General features: G+C 38.6%; 2 protein-coding genes across 7 annotated transcripts in view; both read right to left on the reverse strand.

The window, feature by feature from the left end:
* LOC138373292 (uncharacterized) overlaps positions 1–13,933 on the reverse strand; it is a 294,206-nt gene that overhangs the window by 147,803 nt on the left and 132,470 nt on the right. The gene's annotated exons all lie outside the window — the stretch shown is intronic.
* The window catches only part of LOC138373291 (aryl hydrocarbon receptor nuclear translocator homolog), a 61,943-nt gene that overhangs the window by 10,015 nt on the left and 37,995 nt on the right, over positions 1–13,933 (reverse strand). For both annotated transcript variants that reach the window (XM_069339428.1, XM_069339427.1), the window contains 6 exons: positions 7,652–7,824; positions 5,278–5,425; positions 4,501–4,703; positions 3,349–3,466; positions 2,302–2,460; positions 1,827–1,977 (listed from right to left, as the gene is read on the reverse strand). In XM_069339428.1, coding sequence (XP_069195529.1) covers positions 1,827–1,977; positions 2,302–2,460; positions 3,349–3,466; positions 4,501–4,703; positions 5,278–5,425; positions 7,652–7,824 — 952 coding nt within the window. The remainder of the gene's footprint in view (positions 1–1,826; positions 1,978–2,301; positions 2,461–3,348; positions 3,467–4,500; positions 4,704–5,277; positions 5,426–7,651; positions 7,825–13,933) is intronic.

Genomic DNA, 13,933 nt, shown 5'->3' on the forward strand with positions numbered 1-13,933 from the left:
CTCCCTCTATCCATCCCTCCCTCCCTGCCTCCCTCCCTCCCTCCCTCCCTCTCTCCATCCCCCCTCCCTCCCTCTCTCCATCCTTCCCTCCCTCCCTCTCTCCATCCCTCCCTCCCTCGCTCTCCATCCCTCCCTCTCTCCATCCCCCCTCTCTCTCTCCATCCCTCCCTCCCTCGCTCTCTCTCCATCCCCCTCTCTCTCTCCATACCTCCCTCCCTCCGTGCCTCTCTCTCTCTCTCCATCCATCCATCCAGAATTGAAGAAACAAATCAAGGTAAAAAAAGTTAACTGGGTCAGAGTTATGGTTAACACCGAGTCGGTCCCTTCACCACCACCGACACACCTCCCCCACCCCCCTCCCCTACACCCCATACACACACACACACCCTCAAATCATCCATCCTTCCATCCCTTCCTCCATCCTTCCATCAATCCATCTCCATCCTCTCCTTCCCTGCCTCCCTCCCAAGCTCTGCCTGCCTCCCTCTGTGCCAATCTCCCTCCGTGCCTGCCTGCCTCCCTGTCTCTCCCTCACAAGCTCTGCCTGCCCGCCTTCCTTCCAGCCTACCCCCTCCCAATCTCTGCCTCTCTCCCAAGCTCTGCCTGCCTGCCTGCCTCCCTCCCTCCCTGCCTGCCTCCCTCCCTCGCTGCCTGCCTCCCTCCCCCCCCTCCCTGCCTCCCTCCCTCCCTGCCTGCCCATCCACCCACCAGTCAGCCATCACTGACACAATGAGTGCATTTGGAGCCGACATGGTGCACAGATGTTCCTTGATTGTGCTGATATGTCCAACAAAGTCACGGAATGAACACTCCAGCCTCTTGAAAAATCAAAATATAGTGTTAAAATTAAAGTTGCAGTAATTTTAGTGTACAATAGTTTTCATAAACTTTATTGTAGTACTCAACATACAACAGAACTACTCAACACAGTGTTAACGGCATAATACACTACAGTATGTATTTACTGTACAGCATTCACAACTCCATGAGACTTCAAGATGGACTTAACTCCAACAATAAGGTAAATAACAAATGTAACAATATTTGTTAGTAGAGTAATAATATATAGGTACAGTATATAATATGATAATGCATTTTTATTGTCTACAAGAAAAATAAAGACACATGCAAACGCCTCCTGAAGGTCACCTCTTGCAACGAATCCAACGCTCCAACGAACTGGGGTCGGTCCCATATAGTACGTTGAATCGAGGTTGTACTGTACTATGGGTATTTATGAGTCACAAGGCAGTATCTCATCTCACTAAAGATTACTGTAGCAAATGTATATTTTTCCTAATATACATTATATATATTATTTATTTGAAATATAAATGAAATATATAACAGGTACTCTTATTCATCACACATCTATATGTTTAAATAAATCAATTCAGTGGAAACTAAAATTGTATCCCAAGAGGAAAATAGGCAAATCCCAATATAAATAAATTACCATTTATATCATACAGCAGCCTTATGATTGTTGTATGTATTACCTACATACATACATGTTGTATGTATGATTACCTACAGCAGCCTTATGATTGTTGTATGTATTACCTACATACATACATGTTGTATGTATGATTACCTACAGCAGCCTTATGATTGTTGTATGTATTACCTACATACATACATGTTGTATGTATGATTACCTACAGCAGCCTTATGATTGTTGTATGTATTACCTACATACATACATGTTGTATGTATGATTACCTACAGCAGCCTTATGATTGTTGCTACTACTTTTCTAATTTTATTGTCCTTAAAATATTCAGAGAAGCCATTCAAATAAACACACAATATTACACTGAACTTACTTGGCAGCTGTATTTGTGCAAACAATGTATTCAATGTCATCAGTATATGGGTTGAGGAAGGCAAACGCAGATGTTCGCAGCCACACCCACTCTCGATTCTTTCCTCGAAAACGGTACATAACGGACATCACTTGACCTTTCAGTTTCAATACTGGAAACAAAATATGAAGTTTTCTAAATTACAATCAATTTTAAGTCTTGCAATTACAGAAAATAGCTTTAAGTTGCATAGTAATATTATAGCAATTCAGTACAAATGTTTAGTACAAGTTACTGTCAGATATTGTGTTGATATGCACTGTAATATTTTTATTAAAAAAATGAAGGCCCAATTATTTTTATGCAAATGCTAATTTTCTGAATATCAAGAGATGAATTTCAGTACAGTACATGAAAATGAAGAGAAAATAGCAACATCATCCCATATGAGTTTTAAGACCTTATATATTTATTGACAAACATTAAAATATTTTACCTTGATCAAAGCTTTCCTTCATGTGCGTCTGATCCTCTGGGTGGAAAAAATCAAAACAAGGCTTGGCTAGTAGTTCCTGCGGAGAGTACCCCAACACAGTCATCACACGCTGGTCAACAAAGGTGAACTTTCCATCCATAGCATGACGAGATATAAACTCTGTTGAAGTAAAAATCAAATCAACCCTTCTTAATATAACCAATAATAATGGTAACCCAATAATATTTCACAAAGCAGTAAAAGGCACACTCATTAGAAGTACTATAACTTCATTTCTTGCCCATAAGGCCAACATTATACATACAGTATGCTCTTTCTGTGCCCTATAATGGTTACTTTTAACACTTTTTCCTTTTTTCTTTCCTTTGAAATTTTTCCTTTGAAAATGAGATTTGAAGGCTAGGGTGTGAGAAATATACTAGATGTAGTTAAATCTCTTTACAGACAGACTCTCTTGGTAGATGCCCTTCATAAGGAAGGTTGAAATTAAGTTTTTACCCAATGAAATCAGCCCATAGAGCATGGAAAATATTAGGGTATGAATGGTAACACTCTTAATATGGCTCCAATCATGTTTTTGATGATTTTTGTAGATGGGCTCAATATTACAATAGATGAAGCCTTGGAAAAACCCTGAGGCATAGTAGTTGAACACTTAACCCTAAATCTTTATATTGGACTAAAAAAAAATAAATAAAAAAGTAGTGTTTATTATTTCACTAGTTTTTTAATGGTACACACAGAAAGAGCCTATTACTAGATCTGTAATAGAAAAATACAGATGTCAAAAATTTAGTTTTTTTGGGTGCATTACGACCCTCGGAAGGGTTATAACTGAAAAACATTGTCGTAACCAAAGGGTTAACGGAATGAAAAGCACAAATGAATGAAAAGCAAATTCAATATACTGTACAATAATAGATATCACTCATAATTTATCAATTAGGTTCAAGTGAAATTCTGTATATTGGGTTATCATACAAGAAATGCATGTAAAATATAATTTTAGTCAAAGTGTCATCAATGAAAGAAGGCACTTTCTCTAACCATTTTGAGAGTTTGATCCCATGAGGTCTGATGTGTTGGGAGTTGAGGTAACCTGAAGCCGACCGATTGCCACCAGACAGCAGTGAGAGGAACCATGTGCTTCCTCTTCACGATCCATCTGCAATAACATTATGACATTTTTTAATGTTATAACATTTAATGAATAACCTTCAATATCCAAACATCAATGAAAGGTACTTAAGCATCAATATCAAGTGTCTTCTTGGTAAGCATCCTATCTACAATGAAGATGGGGTAGTGTAACCCACCAAGGATATGTTTTTGGAATATTTAGTTCACCCTTCTTGAGGTTATCTTGAGATGATTTCGGGGCTTTAAGTGTCCCCGCGGCCCGGTCCTCGACCAGGCCTCCACCCCCAGGAAGCAGCCCGTGACAGCTGACTAACACCCAGGTACCTATTTTACTGCTAGGTAACAAGGGCATAGGGTGAAAGAAACTCTGCCCATTGTTTCTCGCCGGCGCCTGGTATCGAACCCAGGACCACAGGATCACAAGTCCAGCGTGCTGTCCGCTCGGCCGACCGACTCCCTTGAAAGACATGCATTTAGAAAGCATGGTTTTGCACATAGAACTCTACCTTTTACACCATTAAACATGTATGGGGGAAGAATGGAGAGATGCACATAGAGAACATGAATTATTGTGAGGCGAGGTGGTTAGTATGCAGTAAGGAAACAGTGATAGGCAATCTTGGCTGATCAGGCTCTCGACTACAGCTTGCACTCTTGTTTGGTGCATGCTACAATGCTGCAATTAATTACTGAACAATACAATGAGACAATTAGTGCATGGTACAGTGATATACTATACTTGATTAGTGTATTGACTAAGGTACAATTTAAGTGATGGTAAGTAAGTTAAGTAAGTGACATCACTTAGAATTTGTAAATAATGGTACAGCACAATAATGAAATGTAAGGCTTTTTTTAAAGGTATGGACATATGCTGGTATATATAGGATAAAAGAAAAATATCACTGTTTAAAAATCAATTAAAAAATATACATATAATATTCAACCAGAGAAAATAAAGCTATAATAGCCAAATGATTAAATGAGTTGAATACTATACTGTATAGAGAAAACCAATTACAGCATGTTAAATACAGGCTTGAATTTCCTTCAGCTTACCTGAACTCCAGTTGGGGGCCAGTTTTTTATGTAGCCTGTGCAATGGACAACTGCATAATTGTGTCCATCGCTAGCAGGACCTAAAGAATTTCTTTGTCGTAATCTGTTCAGGTGACCAGAGTTCATGTTCTCCGGGGTAACTGTGCCTACTTTCATCCGACAAATAAACCCTCTTCTGGATCCCATACACAATCTCATAGATGCTGTAAAAGATCACAGATCAATGAAAATACAGTACATACAAAATTATGAAGCTCTAAACCGCACACCAGAAAATGTGGAGACGACAATGTTTTGGTCCATCCTGGACCATTATCAAGTCGATTTTGACTTGATCGACTTGATAATGGTCCAGGACGGACAGAAATGCCGTCGTCTCCTCATTTTCTGGTGTGTGGTCTAGTCTTCATATCTGAAGCCACGTAATTGTGACTTATTGTCTGCACACACAAAATTAAACAAATAATATGTATATAATAAATCAATAATACTGTATGCCAGTGTTTATATACTATAGTTTCATACCCTAACAGATTCTCATGCTTCTAATTAAATTTTTGGCTTATTGTCATGTGACTACAAAAGCTTTTAGAGGTTACCCTATTCTACATTCAAGGACAGTATAGGCTAATTGGGAAAAGGGAAGCTAATCAACATATACCTTGTACAACTATTTAAAATATTGTAAATTTAAATACTGTATCTTATTTTTTTGCAAGTGACTGACGGAAACTAAACATGCACTTCAATAATTAATCTTTGTGACAGTATACTTACATTGGTGACCCTCCTTTTTTACAGTGCCAGTTTTCAGATCCAATATACGTCCTTGATTAGCAGGTTCCTGTGTGCTTAGCTGTTCTCTGACCTTTTCTACGTCTTCTGGGTGAACATGTTCATAAACGCTTGACCCAAACCAGTCGCTCTGAAAATTTTCAATATATCCGCTATATAATATAAAAATACATTATAATTACTCTGTTTAGAACTTCAATGGTTGGTTAGTCATCAGCCCAGAAAAAATGATAAATAGCAAAGAAAAATGGTTACAGACATTAAGAATTATAAATATCAGCCATTTATTATGACTAATAAATGACAGTCACACGATAATAGAATCATAGAAAAACAAGCACTACCTCACTCCACTGCTTTACAAGCCCTGGGGTAGACAGCTTCACATGAATTCTCTCTCACAATATGAATAAAATGCTGTAATTTGCTCCTTTCTTACAAAGTGCTGTAACACACACTTGTTCCTTACCATTTGTCGTTTATCTGTAGTTTGTTTTCATTACAGGCTTGCCTGTGATAACCTGATTTGTTAGGCTGTTTGGGAAGCCAGTAGGTCTACATATCCATTACAATCTACTTTATCTTCCACTTCCTTTAAGAATTTGTTAAATTGCCCCATGAAAATGTCCACTTTTGTTCAAGCAATATTTTTTTGTTTGGTAGAGGGAGGTGGAGCCATGAGCCCGTGCTGCTCATGCAGTATTCTCCGATTGTGTCCATGATACTTCTACTCTTCCTTGGATATATTTTGCAGTTCGTATCCTATCTTTCACTCCATTAAGTTGTTATATATTTCATTGTGAATATTTGTGATTTGAACTTCAGGTTACATCCATGCATCTATAATGTAATACCTCTACTGTCTACTTTCCAGACAGTACATTTTGAGCACTTGTGAGTTGATCCCAGTAGTTTAGGAGTTTTACCATATCAATGTGTGCAGTATCTGTTCTCTGCATTTTTTCCTTTCAGAAACTTCTCCTGCATTGTGGTGGAATACCTGGATTTTAAAGTTCTCATATTCTACTATATCATTATACAGGCTGATGCCATGTTTGCTCTAGTTTGCCTGTAATTCACCTGTACTATACTTGGTTTTGAGTTCTTCTATTCTCCAAGAATTCTATTATCCAGGGTCTGTTATGCTGGTACTCTGTACCAGCATGGTACCAGCAACTGGTACTCTGAGAGAGAACTCTATCAACATCAGAGGTCCGAGACTGTTCAACACGCTTCCACTACACATAAGGGGCATAACTGGCCGACCCCTCACAGTGTTCAAGAGAGAACTGGATAAGCACCTCCAAAGGATACCTGATCAACCAGGCTGTGACTCATACGTCAGGCTGCGAGCAGCCGCGTCCAACAGCCTGGTTGATCAGTCCGGCAACCAGGAGGCCTGGTCGACGACCGGGCCGCGGGGACGCTAAGCCCCGGAAGCACCTCAAGGTAACCTCAAGGTATGCTTGCTGAATGTTAAGTCATCCTATATCATTACTCCTAGAGCCATTCTTTGGGAAAAGTTCCTCATTCTTTCCATAACTTAGTATTATAGCTGGAATTTATTGCTGTTTATTGCTGTCAAGTAGTTTCTCTTACCCATTTGATGATTTTATTGATATATATCTGAAGTTTTAAATTTCCGTGTCCAGTAATGAGGCAATATACGCAAATGATTCAAAGTCTGAATTTTGGGTTTAATTGTTTAACTTCGGAATTCAAATAGAAATTTGGGTTATTTCAATTTCTGCCAAACAAGAAACTTGAATAAATTTGAATGTCAAATTTTTCGACATTCCCAGTAAAAATTTGGCTAACTTGAATACTCTGTTAACTCGATCAGGGGTGGATCCCCATATGATTCAGATTAGACAGTTTTTTCTTTACAGTTAAGTTCTAAAGCACATACTAGACAGTGACTTTCAAATGACTGCAATAAAAATAGTGCTGTAGTATAAATGTCACAAATAAGATCCTTTAAAATAATGTTTAGTTATCCAAGGTTGACAAGATTATACATCTTTTATATATTTTAATTTCTAATATTTACCATTTCACATAATCACATGATCAAAATATGTGCAATACTGCGAATGTTACAGGTTTCACTGATTAAATAAAACACACACACACACACACAGTACTATACTGTATATATAAATATATACAAGAGCAACAGACACAAACAGCCCCTAATATAACAAGTCTCAATCTAAACACAGGTATTCAATGCTGTCAATTACTTTGGATAAATGTAACCTCATTATATTTTCCCTAGTCTTGCCAATACAATATACATGTTTATTTGTCACCAATTCATGTCTTTCAGCTTCCCTGCACTGTGATAACTGCTCACCTGAGGCTGATTGAGAACCGGAGTAACGGAGTCCGATGCATAGATAATTCTCCCAGTGTCACACGCTACTACAAAGAGAAATCCATCAGCCGCCTCTAATATTAAGTGTTTCAGTTCTTGGTCTGTGAGGAATGATGGTTTGTATGTCCCATCTGTGTTGGTATTTCCAGTGCCTGAAAGAAAATTATATTCGAGTCAAAATAATATACACATTATTTACTAATGCAATACAAAACATTCACATAAAAGACAGAGCTAGTTTTTCCTTGATCTCACACATATTATTATGTATCACAGAGCTGTATTATCTGTTGAGAATATCTGAAGAGCATATTCAATAGTCAGAGCAACCAAAGAGAAAATCAAAGGATTTGTTCCCTCTGTGTTCCCTTCCTGCATTGAATTAAGTACAGTATTACAAAACAAAATTGTATTTTGTTAAACATGGAACCTTCAACCCAGTTAAATTCATAACAAATTTTGGCAATCAAATGGTCAATAGCAGGATATTAGTTTGTCAACCACTTTGACATTAGACATTATTAATAAAGCTACAGTATAACTGAATATCTTCTGATAATAGCTGATCAAGAGATGAATTCCCAAGTCTGCATATCTCAGGCAACAAATAAAGCAGTGTATAATGAGTACTGTATAGTACTGTACTAGTATATCATAGTACTGTACTGTTATATCATAGTACTGGTATATCACAGTACTGGTATATCATACCACATCTGTGTATAATTTGTGCTTTATATGTACAGTAGTCGGCAATGCTGTGATATTTATTAAGCTTGCCTAGCATCATCATGATCTGGCAATCATACATGATAAGGTATTTAATGTGTTGTACACACACATTATGGGAATATAGTAATGTGGTAAAGCATACTATATGTTTTTCCCTGTAGATCATCCCCCGTGATCTTTTTATAAATAAACTAATATTAACCAGAAAAAGATGAAAATGCTCAAGAAATTAATAAATCTACTAGTCATCAGGACAAATAAGCATTAGGAAAACCACTCAACCAAATCTAATAATTTCTGAGGGAGGCCTCAGTGGATCCTTGATGTTGCCTTGCCGAGATGGCATCCCACTACCGAGTCACATTGGTCATATGACTTGACTTACCAAAGAAAGCCAGTACCCGGCTTCCCCTCTCAGAGGTGTAGAGAACTGTAGATTGTTATGATCACCCACCGAGAGAGTACCCAGAAAGTAAGCGAAGCAATACAAACCACTGCATAGTTCACAAAAACAAAGCACTGAAACTGCCAAATGACTCCACAAGTGATTCATTCAAAATCAAAATAGTTCCCCCGATCTGTGCCTAAATTCCTTAGTGCATAAAGCTTACAACAGGTGGCATCCTGTAGCTCCTGCTACCGGGCAGTACTGAGTCAGTCCTGTCACTGATGTTAGACCAATTGGTCCTTCCTGAGTCATCTCGAGATAATGGGTCGCAATTCTTTTCCCTGAAAAGTGCAGGCCACCTTTTGTACTGTACTTGGTTCTGTGGGGGTACAATTTTGCTTGTTTGTTTTTCTGTTTTACTTCATGAGTGTGTGTTTTAGACTATGACTATGGGTAGTGCATGGGTTGTTGACTCCTCTGTGAGGCCATATGGTTAGGGGCATACTGTTGGTTATGTTACATGTTTCTTGGGGAAAACAACTACTCCCAGAACCCCATCAAGCAGGTATCAGCCTTTCTATATGCCAATGGTCATTCTGTCTGTCTCCATCTTGCTGCATATTGAAGTCTGTGATGCATTCGAACTTCCCCGCAGATGCACTTCCATGTACCGTTCACTTTTGGAAAGGCATTTCATTTCCGAATTCTATCATCTCGCCTTTCATCTTCTTTGGTGTGAGCAGACATTTTTCAGTACATCATAGGAATCCAGACCTTACTTCCTTGATGGACCTGTCCTTGTACTAGTTTGCCTTTGCATTTTGGATATGGTACGAGATTCCTGACCCATCCTGACTGGCTTACAACTCTAACCTTTTCCTTGGAAGCTTGGCATGGATTCTGTCAAACCTGGATTTTTTTTTTCCTACCACAGATGTGCAACACATTTACAATGCTAACCAGTATATACACATTTTCTTCTGTCTTCCATGAGTGAGCAAGACCCTTGAGTGGCAGGACTCGGGCTCCAACTTTAGGTGTGTTTAGGTGGTGCTCTTTTTGCACCACTTGAGACCTGCTTCTTTGCTCTGGTGCTCCCCAAGGAAAGGAGGAAGTGGTAGTTCCATGTCCAGCTGCCTGTGCTATCTGGAGCCCTTACTGCAGAGGACCACAGTGCTTGTTCCCACTTGGTAGTTGTCTTGCATGTTTGAGCTGTTGTGGAGATGTTTTTCATATTAGCTCCATGATGACTTAAATTCACTGGCACCAGTCCCTGGTAATTAACCCCTACACTGCACACCTGTTTTTGGCAAAAACTTCATAGTGCAATTGTTAAGGACATTTTTGTTGTTTTTATAAATGTTCAGGTAAAGTTAATGTCAAAATGTTTCCAAATTCAACTATTTTCACTTCAAAACAATAAAAAATAATTAAAATATAGCCTAATTAAAAAAAAAAGTACAACTCTCAGAACGAGATTTCTTGGTTGGCGCAGCACAGTGCTCTCATCCTGTAACTAAATGTAGTTACAGGATGAGAGCTATGCTCATGGTGTCCTGTCTTCCCAGCGCTCTGTCATATACTGCTCTGAAATTACTGATGGTTTTGGCCTCCACCACCTTCTCAAGTTTGTTCCAACTGTATCACTCTGCAAAAGAAAATTTGTAAATATTTTTTTGGCACCTGTTTTCTTAGCTTGAATCGGTGTCCTCTTGGTCATGAAATTGCTGGTTTCAGGAATTCCTCTTTGTCAATTTGGTATATTCTTGTAAGTATTTTGTAAGTGGTGATCATATCACCTCTCTCTTCTATCTTCTAATTTTGGCATGTTTAATGCCCCTAGTCTCTCCTTGTAACTCATTTTTCAGTGCCGGAAGCCTTTTTGTAGCATGCCGCTGCACCTTTTCCAGTTTATTCATGTGCTTCTTGAGATTTGGGCACCATACAACTGCTGCATATTCCAATTTTGGTTTCATAAAAGTCATGAACAGTTTCTTTAGTATTTCACCATCCATATAATTAAAAGCAAGTCTGAGGTTGGGAAGTGACACATATGCTCCTCTCACAATGTTCTTTATGTGTTCCTCTGGCGACAGCTTACAATCCAAAACCACCCCTAGGTCTCGTTCTTTATTAGCGTTCTATAATTCCTTTACACATAATTCGTAAGTTGTGTATTGTCTATTTTCTCTGATACCACATTCCATAACATGGCATTTATTCACAATGAATTCCATTTGCCACTTGATGCTCCAAGCAATTATTGTATCTAGAACAATTTGAAGAGCATTACAATCATCTGCACCTCCAATCTTCCCCAGTATCTTAGCATCATCTGCAAACATGTTCATATTCCTTCTGGTAGATCTTTTATGTAGACGATGAACATTACTGGTGCAAGAACTAAATCCTGTGGTACTTTATTAGTAACACTCCTTTAGTCAGATACATCGTCTGATTAGTGCCCTCATCTGTCAGTCGGTTAGAAAGTTTTTCATCTATGTCAGAAGTCTCCCTGCACCCCCCTACAGCATGTTCCAGTTTCCAGAACAGTCTCTTATGTGGAACTCTTATCAAAAGCCTTTTTTAGGTTCAAATAGACAGTCAACCCAACCATCTCTTTCCTATAGTATATCTGTGTATCATATAAGTTAAGTAGATTTGTTACACAGGATTTTCCTGTTCGAAAACCATACTCTCTGTCCATTATCATGTCAGTACTCTCCTGGTGTTCAACACATTTAGCTTTTAACTATTTTTTCTAGTGTTTTAACTACCACGCTTGTTAATGACACCTGTAATTTAGAGGTTCCTCTCGACTACCATTTTTATCGACTGGTACTATGTTTGCCTTTTTCCATATACCTGCTAAGATTCCTGTGCACATGGATGTCTGGAATATTAATTGGACCGGAATGCTCAGCTCAGTTGCACATTTTTGCAGCACCCAAGGTGAAACTCCAGGTCCAACCGCTTTATTTCTTCCTAGTCCCATGAGTAATTTTTCCCACTTTATCCTGTGATACCTCTATGTATTCTATGGCATGTTCTGGAATTGGTATTTAGTCCGGCTCTCTGAAAGCCTCCTTTTTGTACAAACACTTCGGAACTGTTCATTTAGCATTTCACACATTTCTTTTTCATTCTCAGTAGTCCTGTTCCCCACTCTCAATCTCTTGATTTTATCTTTTATATGCAGCTTGCTTTAAATGAATTTATACAAAAGGACTGGATGGATCCGTTTTACATTTGTCCGCTATACGTTCCTCTTAATTTCTTTCGGCCACTCTTCTCACTGCTGTATAATTGTTTCTAGCTTGTTTGTAATGCTGGTATGTTTGTGGGTTAGGCCTCTTCCGATACTGAACCCATTTTATTATCTTTTCCTCTCTGGCCCTCTCAATTTCTGTTGAACCAATCCTGTTTTCTGGGTCGGCATCTCTGTTTGGTATGAATGTTTGTATGATTTCATCATATATCTTGCAAAATTTGGCATATAGCTTATTTACTTCCTTGTCTAGCAACAGGTCTGTCTAAGTAACTCATTAAAGAATTTTCTAAGTTTCCTATAGTGTCCTCTCTTGAAATCGAGTTTATCAACTGTTTCAATGTCCCCATTCTCTTCTAGATTATATCGCAAAGCATATTTAATTTCCAACAAGACATGATCACTGTTTCCCAAGGAATGAAGGTACTGTACTGGATGTCAAATATCTCTTCTTTCCTGGTGAATATTAGATCCAGTACTGATGGAACATCCCCTTCCCTCATTCTTGTGATCTGCTTGACATGTTGATACATGAATGTCTCCAGAATGAGGTTTACAAATCTGCTTGTCCAAATGTCCCCCGTTCTTGCTTCAAAGACCTCCCAATCTATTGCTTTCAAGTTGAAGTCCTCCAGTACCAACAATTGTGACTTACCTGCTCTTACTACAATCTCTCTCTCATGACCATTATGAGGCCCTCTCATTTGTCATCCAGTTCCTCCTTTGTCCATGTGTTGCTTGCTGGTGGGCTGTAGACATTTACAATTAACAGTTTATCCTGATTCCAGACCTGCAATGCCATTATGTCAACTTCGAGGGTTTTTGATTATAACTCTCTTACCTCCAGGTGTTCTTTCACCAGCATGGCCACACCTTTCCCCTTCCTAGTTTTGCTAATTTTCGGCCTGGTCCTTAACCCTTTTATCTGTCTACCTCTTTTGCTTCTGTTCTTTCATGGAAAGATATCTCCAAAGTTAATTCAGCACTGCAGTAGCATTTTGAATCCTCATTCAGATTTTATTGCAAAGGGGTTCTGTTCCCTCTGCATGAAGGAAGTTCAGTAAGGTTAGGGCCTCACTTGCTGTTGGTTACAGTAGGCCTCATATATGTTGTATCTGTTGCAATACATTGCAAACACATTGATCTGCAATATGTTCAGGTGTTCACTGAAAACATAATTGTACTGTAACCTAAGTATTTCACTCATTTCTTTGCTATCATTTGTCTGTGAAAGTTTCACCACCCATGTGCAGGGCCCGAATGCAGAATGTAGTTTTTGTTCTAGATCTTGCGTAGAATTAAAAAAGTACTTTATTTTGGATTACTCTCTATTTTGCTTATGGCCTTTTGCTCTCTTTGCCTCTCTTGGATTTTCTATAATTCTTGCAGCTTTAGGTCAATCGTTTCTATTTCTGTACATAGCTTTCTTTGTTGTTCTTGAGATAGAGTGGAGCATTTAAGATCATGTGCAATTTGCTTTTGTTGCCTATAGAGGGAACATTGTTCTCATTCCAGTTTGCATCTTTTTTTCTTTCTCTTTAGTGGTATGTGACTCGCATATATTTCTAGTGCTACTGTGCCTATTTTCTCAAGACACTGGTTTAATTTGCATTATCTAGCTGTCTTTCCCAGGTCACTGGTTGTCTTGGGTTTTCTTTCACCTCCAGTTAGCTCATGCTCCTCCTGAGCCATTTTGATCTCTCGATAGAGTGCTGGCATTTTTTCTTCTTCCCCAAATTCATGGTTGCCTCTTTGGTCTGGGGTACTTTTTAAAGATGGTGTTTTGGAAGAGGCTCTTTGGTGACTAATGTTTGGTTTTTCTGGTTGGGGGTGCATCGTTTATTATGTCTGGTAGCAGAAGTTCACTGTTACT

The sequence above is a fragment of the Procambarus clarkii genome, chromosome 41, assembly GCF_040958095.1.
Source record: "Procambarus clarkii isolate CNS0578487 chromosome 41, FALCON_Pclarkii_2.0, whole genome shotgun sequence".
In the NCBI taxonomy this organism is placed as follows: Eukaryota; Metazoa; Arthropoda; class Malacostraca; order Decapoda; family Cambaridae; genus Procambarus; species Procambarus clarkii.